Genomic DNA, 9,455 nt, shown 5'->3' with positions numbered 1-9,455 from the left:
TGATCAGGATTAAACAGAACACCCCTGCACTGAGAATAAGATAACCTCAAATCATATTTGGGCATGCACATTTGCTTGTGTATAATATAGGGCTGTCAATCGCTTCAAATATTTCGTCACAATTAAACACATGATTGTCCATAGTTAATCGGGATTCATTGCATATTTTTTATCTGTTCAAAATGTACCTTAAAGGGAAATTCGTCAAGTAGTTAATTCTCTTCTCAACAATGGAGTGGGCAAATATGCTGCTTTATGAAAAATGTATGTATATATTTATCATTGGAAATCAATTAACAACACAAAACAATGACAAATATTGTCCAGAAACCCTCACAGGTACTACATTTAGCATAAACAACATGTTCAAATCATAACATGGCAAACTCATGTGATTATCATATAGTGGGCAAGTGGAGACTCGTGGGTACCCATAGACTAGAGCCCATTTTCATTCACTTATATTGAGGTCAGAGGTCAAGGGACCCCTTTGAAAAATGGCCATGCCAGTTTTTCCTCGCCAAAACTTAGCGCAAGTTTGGAGCGTTATTTAACTTCCTTCACGACAGGCTAGTATGACATGGTTGGTACTAATGGATTCTTTAGGTTTTCTATTTTAATATGATGCCAGTATCTTCACTCTGGCTTTAAAACTGAACCCACTACAACCTCCGAAAAATTGGTTGCGTTAATGCATTAAAGAAATAAGTGGCGTTAAAACTAATTTGCACTAATGCGTTATTATTGCATAAACTTTGACAGCCTTAGTATATTATGAATACAACTTTTTTCATCCACTCTATTTGTCATATAGGAAAGAGTGTTCCCCAGGCTAAATCAATCACTGCAACATTCATTCACAGGTACCAGCCCTCTGACATCCAATAAACTTTGTCCTTGGCATCATTTCAACATCTCCTGTCCTGTTTTGATTCCAAAAGTCACTGCAGAGTCGGTACGCAAACACAAGAGAACAAACTTTAAACCAGCTCTGTCTTTTTAGCTCCTGTATGGAACCTCTGCCACCATGGACAAATCCATCTGCACATTATTACTGCTATTATCCATTCACACTCTGCGTGTGAACAGCGAGGGTTTTTCACTGTCGACTATTGAACTCGCTCCCATCCCCTGTAATGACAAAGCAGTGGAGAAGCTGTCGCGTCTGGCTGTCACTTACATCAATGAGGATCGAGTCGATGGCTACAAGTTTGCCCTCAACCGCATTGCAAACGTCCACCTCCATGCTCAGGTCAGTACAGAGACAAACACCCAGTGAGGAAAAGCTGCCTGGGGCTGTTGTAATATTCTGTCAGTGGGTGATTTGTTCATGTTTAACAAGGGGAGTGGGGTGGGAAAGGTTATTTTGCCTTCTGTTGTTGCTGATATCAAAACATCCCTGTGAACAAAGGAAGTCACACACTGATAGATTTAACCAACCGTGGCCAATCTTCATGTCAGTGGGATCCTATTTGAGAAGATTTGTGTTTTGTTGTTACAAATGACTGTGCACAGTCAAACTTTTAATCAGAAATCACCCTCTTACATTGCCACAATGTGCTGACTCTCACTCCGGGGAAATGATAATGGAATTAAACTCTGCTTTTCAAGGACTCGTTGTGGTCCCCAGACCCTAGTTTGGGAACCACTGAACTATATCAAAGACGTGAAAAATAGCAGCAATTACATTAGTGTGCAACCACTAAAGAATGAAAACAACAATAAATACTTGTTGTATGCACTTTGTTGTGAATGACTGTCATCAGCGCATGCCGCTTATAATAAACATTAAAATTGATGTACAGAATTTTATGTCATGAAATGAGAAGCCAACCCTCTTTCACGCCTCATGAAAAAAGGCCTTTAGGACTGAAGTGACTGTTAATAAAAGTCCGGGTCATTTCGGTCCAGGACCGCTGGGACAAACCTTACACAACAGGCTTTATGAACTTCATGCTGTCAGCCGCTGAAGGCTATTGTAGCCCTTCTGTCGGATAGATCAGGTTTTAAGAGGCTCAGTTCAACTTCATGACCTGAAAAGTCTCCCCATTACAACAAGCTCAAATTGTTGAGATTTGTTTTCAGTGCTACCGCTAAAATCGATATTGTCCAAAGTGTTATAGGGAATTACACAGAGCACCTCCTAAGTGGTTACTTAGAGATGTAACTGAACAGAAGACTTATAAATTTGAGCCTCAGATAAACACTAAAATGTGTCTATTTATTCCATAAACAAAAAATACTGCTGGATCATCTGAGCACACAGTGTTGTTTGTACATGCTCTCTCTTATTACTGTGTTTGCATTGTGCATGTCAGGGCCCAGCAGGCAACGTGTACTACCTGGACCTGGATGTCCTGGAGACCAAGTGTCACATCGGCAGTCCAAAACCATGGAAACGCTGCGACGTCAGACCATTCATGGAAACAGTAGGACACACACACACACATGTTTGTATTTGTACTATGCTTGTGAGGACTCTCACTGACAAAGTGCATCCCCTACACTGCAATAAGGGCAGTATAAGAGTGTCACAATATCTCATTTAAAAACACTCTATCACCTTTATCTTGAATTTCTGAAGTGTCATGACTAGTTTAATAAATCTTATGAAGTCACTTTTGCTTATCCATTGATAGACGTTTTTTGATACTACCAAATTTATATATTCTACATAATAGTTTTGCAGAAGGGGATTTTCTGCAGTATAACTCCTAATTTTAAACCCCTGTGCTGAGCCCAGCTTATTCTAACGTTAAACTTTAAAACCAAAGTTTTACCCCACAAACAGTCCATTGAAGAAGGAAGTCCACCTCCCAAAAATGTCTTCACTCTCGTGGTCTAAAATTTTGGTTCTTGCAAAGATAGAACTACAAGAGCACATACATTTAAGGTCACTTTGACTTGGACTGTCCTAGTTTTGTCACGCCACATGTAAAGTGGCGTTGATTGTTATAACTTGAGTTTCTATCTATTTTATTCTTTTCAGCAAATCTCTGGCAACTGTAACACCACCATTCTCCACACACCAGAGGGATACTCCTACCTGTACAGCTACGACTGCACACTTGTCCCAGGTAACATTAACATAACGTTAGATTGAATACAAGGTGCTTGAACATATAAAGAAAAATACGATATCATAGGGAGATTTGATACCAGAAAATATGGATTTTACCATGTTGTGTTGTATGACTTATGGTGTGGTTTTGTATCTTAAAGAATTAATGTAGCATCTCACTAATGCAACCGCTGGTGCTGATTTGAATTTATCTACAAGTAATATAACATTACAAAGCTCATCAGAAAGAAAAGAAAATCTATCTCGAACAGACATTTCTCTCTGTAGACATTTTAATTAGTCACAAACGGGTGAACATTAATAATACTGGCACACCTACATAAAGCTAAGCCTTAATTAATATAATTAGTCACATCTGTGCTTTTCCCACTATGACAATTCAAAATGTTGGCTATGAAAAATGTCTAATACCCTAATCTCAAACTGAGATTCAATATTTATTTTTTAGATCACTTAAAGGCTCTGAACACCTGCAGGTGTTTACGTTATTTTGCCTGTTTTGACCTCTGCTCAAACTGCAGATATTATATTTTCAAGGAATCTTAAAGCTGTAAGCTGTTCATCCCTTACAACCAATGATGTTTAGCCCACATAAATTGAAACACCTGTATGGGTGTACTATTGGTGCATGGGGGCTTTATTAAATCATGTTTTAAAGCTAATTCAGCTTTTACTTAATACTTCAATGCCCATGTGCCCAACATATTCTGCATTTAATAACTTGTTAGTTTTAATTTCAGTGCAAATTTAACCATAAAACCATCTTTATAATCTCTGTCTGGTTCCTGTAGATCCCCCAGAAAAGCTCCAGCTGACCTGCCCAACCTGCCCCACCCTGCTCCCTGTAGACAGCGCACAGGCTGTGAACGCTGCTCAGGTCACTCTGGCGTCCTATAAGAGACAGTCACCAGTGGGTGCAGGGATGGGAGTGAAGAAGATCACCAGAGCTTCGGTGCAGGTATGACGACTGGATATACAGTTATTACATTAACTCTGATTGGACAAACAAAGCTCCGGGCTGATGTCATTACACAACTATGTGTTGAATGTTAGGTTTATTGGGAAATGACATTCAAGAAAAGTCTCTGTGTTTATATATGAGCAGCAGACACAGTGCACCTTTGGGCTTCTGTGTGCCAGATGAGTACCTTTACTACTCCACAAATACCAATATGATGCAAGAGTTTGGCAAGGTTGCAAAGGATCAGGCCTACTGAAGGCACTTTAGACCGTACTGTCTGGCCAGACTTTTGTTTGGGGAGAAAATTAGAAACTGAATAGTGCGCTTGGGGAGCTCAGAATATTGCTAATTAATTCCCCTAGGTAATGTTTTTGGTGCTCTACATCAGTGGTTCCCAACCTATTTTCCTTGAAGCCCCACTACCACCCCTCCCCCTTTTATCTAAGAAAAGATTTTCACATTTCTGACGTCATCCTTAAAAAAAGATGACAAATCCTTGAACAAAATCCTCAATTTGAATAAGGTGATTCAGTTTATTAAATTAGTTATTTTTTTTATTAAACCAACTTTCGTTAATGAAATAAATGTGGTTGAATAAATGTAATTTATATTGCTGTTATAGATTGATGCTAGACTTCCCTGTTAATACAGATGTGTGCCTCCCTTTATGTGCGGCAGGCATGAGAGCAAAAGTTGGCTTTTAAGGCTAAATGCCAACAAATATGGAGAGAAGCAGAATATTTTGTTAGATAAAAAACATGTTGTGAATTTTGGAAGTGATTAAAATATCTTTTTTAAATAAATGTTGACTTTTGGACTTTACAACGCTCTGGAGTTAGTGCAAATGTTTGTATCACACGAGTTGAAAACGATCCTACCACTATCTAACCTACAGATCGTATAATACTAATAATATTAGTGTAGCCTGATTTTTATCTGCAACTGTGCAGAAATACTGACTTTAAACAGAATGTGGCCAACTAAGTAGTATAAAATATATCTTTTAAAATACTTTTATATAATATAAATGATCAAGTAAGTGTGTAATAATGATTTTATGTTCCCAAGTTGGGAACCTCTGCTCTAGAATCAGGATGATAGCCATTACACCACAGCAACCACACCATCTCTCTGTATCTGCATTTTATATGTGTGTTTATTTATGCAATTTGCCCTTTCCTTACCATATTATTTCTTTATTTGAGGTTGTGCCAGTGAAAGCCAGCTTTGTGGAGTATATAGTCCAAGATTGTCCAGAGGGAGTGACGGAAAGAGGCACCTGCCAGCGACTGACGCTGGAGTCTGACACAGAGGTACTCAACACAGAAAGTGAAAATTATCTCGACATCATAAACATACCGTATCAGACAAGTAACCTGTCATACTTGAGAATTCACACAAAACCCGGAGTTGCATATCATTCCAATCTTGATTTGGACACATCGAAATGTTTCTTCTAAGGACAGTATCATTGAACAACAGTGTCTGAAAGGTGCTCCATTCATTTGAATAAATGGATTCATATGCTGACAATCTGACACTGTTATGACGCTAATTAATATTGTTCATAAAACTTAAATACACATCAATCAGCCAGCATATTGTGTACTATCACTGAAGCAGCTCCTTGATGGCATGACGGATTAATCTCTAGTTTTAAAACTGACACCACTAAAAGGCTGCAGTAATTGACTCTTTTATAAAAGAAGCCTGACAGGTCCTCTTCTCCTTTTTTAATGGATTTGTTTTATCATTATCTATATGATTTTTCTCTCCCTGCTCTATCCCGTTGCTTTTTTCTAGCTGTGGACCCATTATCCTAAAATAAATGAATAAAATGTCTCATCTTCTCCTCTCAGACTGCAGGTTTCTGTGCAGGATCTGTGCATGGAGACTTGGACGTCCATCCTGATGTCCAGGTGGCCTGTGAGATGTTCAAAGCACAGGTACAGGAAGCAGTTAAGAAATATTTACCATCAGAATCGGAAACATATTTCACATGCAAGGAATTTGCCTTTGTGTTGTGGTGCATAACAGTGAGATATAATTATGTTATTGACCAACACATACATCATATTCCTAAGTGAATGAAGCCGAAGTGACAACTGCAATTTCTTAAAGGTTCTCTATACGATATCCAGACCATTAATATAGCAGCAAACAACAATTTGCTAGTGGAGTAATGGTGTAATGGAGGGTATACGCAGGTATACGGAGTATACCAACCTCTTTTTCTGACGGTTTACAGTGCACCCACCCATCAGCCAAAAAGCCGTTGGAATATATATGTATATATATATATAGAAGTGGGTATACCCTCCTATAGGAGGGTATACCCACTTCATCCTCGGTTACCTACGCATCTACCTAGTAGTACACCCACCTCATCAATGACCACTACACCACTGAGAGTAATGTCTACCTGAGCAAAGAATAAGTCATTCTCCCTCTGTTTGTGTTGTAATCCAAGCTTCTCCGTGCTTTGTTGACATAGCCGGGACGGCCACGCGTGCTTTTAGTGCATGTTAATGCATGTGAGCGTGCCCCACTGGCTAGCTCACGGCCACCGCTCTGCACTGCTGTCATACTGTGGTTACAGCTGATAACATCCTCCCGACCAACGGTGGTGTTAGCCACTCCCGGGTTTCCCCCAGGTTAACGCTAACTTCGGTTAACTGTTATTGTCACTGTTAGCACTGTTAGCAGCCAGTCACTGGTTAGCACCTTTAAGAGAGACCAAAGAAAAAATAAATCAAATAATCAATATGTCTAAAATGCGGATGAAAGGAAGAGAATGTAAAACGTTTGAAACTCCATCCTCTATCTACTAACATATTTCTACCATTTTCACAGCTTTCCTGTTCTTTTTTAACAAACAAAGGAAGTAAATCAGATTTATGGGGATACTTTCACCAACATGTGAAATCTGACTACCAAATAAGTTTATTTAAATTCTCTCTGGCAGTACATTAATACAGGAAAACAACAGCATAATGGTTTAACACTCACAGCAGATGTACACCCCAAAGAGGACAGAACATTCAAGTCACTAAAAGATGAAAGTCAGTGAAAAACTTCAGCAAATTATAATATGAAGTGTCACTTCACACTGTGGGACTGCAGTTGGGAAGGTAATAACCCACTGCCTGAGTGAGATTTGATGAATGTTTTATGCTGTTTTTGTTTCAGATGTTACTAAAGCAACCTTTGAAATGATAATTCAACTTTATGAATGAACGCCACTGGCTGTATAATTATTCTGTCGTATCTTATGTGTCGTGTCTTCGAATGTACGTAGTGCTTGTGTGTGTGTTTAAACTTAAAATCGGATGGTCCTGTGCTATAATTATGTTGTCTTCTCACTCTTTTATATAGCTGTGGTGTGTAATGTAATATTGCATGATGGAGACTCTTTTTGCAGCCAGTGAGAGTGAGTTTTTACAATATCAGTTTGGTGTGATCTCGTCTCTTCGTCTGCAGAATGTGGACATCCTCAGACCGGTGCAGCCTCAGGGTCACGACCTCCCGTTGGACCCTGTGATCCCAACCTTCCCGCCTCTGATCGATGACCCAGGAAATGATCCGCTGCCTGTTCCTTCTGACCCCACACTGCCCCCTGCTGTTCAACCGGCGCCGTTTGACCCAGATGTCATTCTCCCTGCGCCCTTTAACCCCGTGGTCGACCCCGTTTTCAACCCCTCTAACCCCTCCTCCTCATCTTCCAGTGAGTCTGCTGAAGATCTAGTAAACCAGCAACAGCAGCCACCAGGTGCTGGATCTTCTGCTTCATCCTCTGAGGAGATAGGAGGCCCCATAGCGCTGCGACCACCCTTTGACTTCCACTACAAGAGGCGTGATCGCAAAAAACGGCAGGCCCTGATGGAGAACCTGATGGAGACCTCACCCTCTCACAACCCCACCTTCCTTTCTGATTTCCCCAGTGGGTCTTCTCCTTTCCGCTCCTGTCCCGGTCCTTCTCGTTACACCACAGTTTAACCGGCGCTGCCAGTGAGGGGGTGGACCAATAAACTGCTCCGCTCCCCGTCACTGGAGGCTGGTAATAAGTTGTGCTAATGAGAGGAATGCTACCTCTTCTCACTGGCCCTGAAATTACTTCTCTGCTGCTACTGTCTGTAATACTGCTCCCAAAGCAGACAAGCTTAAACCACATGTATTTGGCTTCAGATATTTGAACAATTTGAATAAATCTTGGTTTGAATCACCTGTCAACTGCTTGATGCACTTATATACTTAAGCAAACAGTCTGACTGTATACTTACGGTATATTTTAGTGGTATAAAGCCATAACATTTAGATTTTGGAGCTGAATATTTTAGAGCTGAAACGATTAGTCGATTTATCAAGTAGTTGTTTGAGAGAAAATTAATGTGCAACTATTTTAAAGTCATTTGTACACAAAAAGTCAAACATCTGCTAATTCCAGTTTCACAATGTGAACGCTTTTTATGTGTTTAATATCTTTTAAAATGTAATATTTTGGGATTTGGGTTTTTCAAAACGGGAAATTCTTTGACATTTTGTAGTGATTTGATTTTTTTTTTATTTGATAGGGACCATGCAATTTAATATAATTCCAATACAGGGCATAAACAAATAAATCAATTAATTCAATTTAGTTGCAGCACAAAAATATTTAGCTGCAGTGTTTTCTTACAACTCATGTACTGACTTCCCTTGTAATATATTGCACCAAGCCATAATAATGTATAAATTCATTACATTTTTCTTTGAACTTGCCCTAAAATGTTTTACGTGAGCACAAAAAATAAAGTGAGTAAACACAAAAAGTTGCAAAAGAACACAAGAACTACTGTTTGTGAGTTTTAGAGGAGGCAAAATTCCTGTGAGACAAGCAAAAAGTATTGTGTTGCACAAACATATTTCAAGGACATGAAAAAAATACATTCACTGAAAAAAAAAAGAAAAGATTATCGACTTACTGTCTTACTTTGATCCCTGATCTGATGGCAATGTTTTTCAAAACGTCTGATGACAACAATGATACCGTCTCATCTGAAAATGTTTTGTCTTATCGTCATAGTTTTGACAAATGCTCCAAGGTTGGTATAACATTGTCCTCGACCACTCCACAGAGACAATAGAGGAAATGTCAGGGTTTATTAGGATTCTTCACCACAGGGCTGACACTTTGCCAAATAGCATTGAGGCGAAAGACAAGTGCAAACATCTCAGGAAAGCTTTGAAAAGCTTGCAGATACCAAACGTCTGCTTTTGTCAACACAGAAACTAGAGCTAATAAAAAAGCAGGCGGACAGACGGGAGAAGCGGTGGAGATGAGATAAGTCATCCCGTATGCGGCTGGAGTGTCACTCAGTCTGATCTTCAATAAACACAGCATCCCTGTGTTTTGCAGGAACTTGCCCTTTATAA

At 39.5% G+C, this 9,455-nt stretch overlaps 1 protein-coding gene across 1 annotated transcript; it reads left to right on the top strand.

The window, feature by feature from the left end:
- Positions 1-951: 951 nt before the first annotated feature.
- si:ch211-262h13.5 (uncharacterized protein LOC571127 homolog) lies at positions 952-8,273 on the top strand. Its single transcript, XM_037768886.1, has 7 exons — positions 952-1,252; positions 2,319-2,429; positions 2,990-3,077; positions 3,874-4,040; positions 5,249-5,356; positions 5,903-5,989; positions 7,524-8,273. The coding sequence occupies exons 1-7, from the start codon at positions 1,028-1,030 to the stop codon at positions 8,037-8,039; spliced, it is 1,302 nt and encodes a 433-aa protein (XP_037624814.1). The 5' UTR covers positions 952-1,027; the 3' UTR covers positions 8,040-8,273.
- Positions 8,274-9,455: the final 1,182 nt, after the last annotated feature.

The sequence above is a fragment of the Sebastes umbrosus genome, chromosome 5 (genome assembly GCF_015220745.1).
Source record: "Sebastes umbrosus isolate fSebUmb1 chromosome 5, fSebUmb1.pri, whole genome shotgun sequence".
Lineage (NCBI taxonomy): Eukaryota > Metazoa > Chordata > Actinopteri > Perciformes > Sebastidae > Sebastes > Sebastes umbrosus.
This window is presented reverse-complemented; position numbering and strand designations above follow the sequence as displayed.

Coding starts and splice junctions, on each gene's coding strand:
- si:ch211-262h13.5 (XM_037768886.1), top strand. CDS start 1,028: ATGGACAAATCCATCTGCACATTATTACTGCTATTATCCATTCACACT. Junction 2,430..2,989: donor TCAGACCATTCATGGAAACA/GTAGGACACACA, acceptor TATTCTTTTCAG/CAAATCTCTGGCAACTGTAA. Junction 4,041..5,248: donor TCACCAGAGCTTCGGTGCAG/GTATGACGACTG, acceptor TCTTTATTTGAG/GTTGTGCCAGTGAAAGCCAG.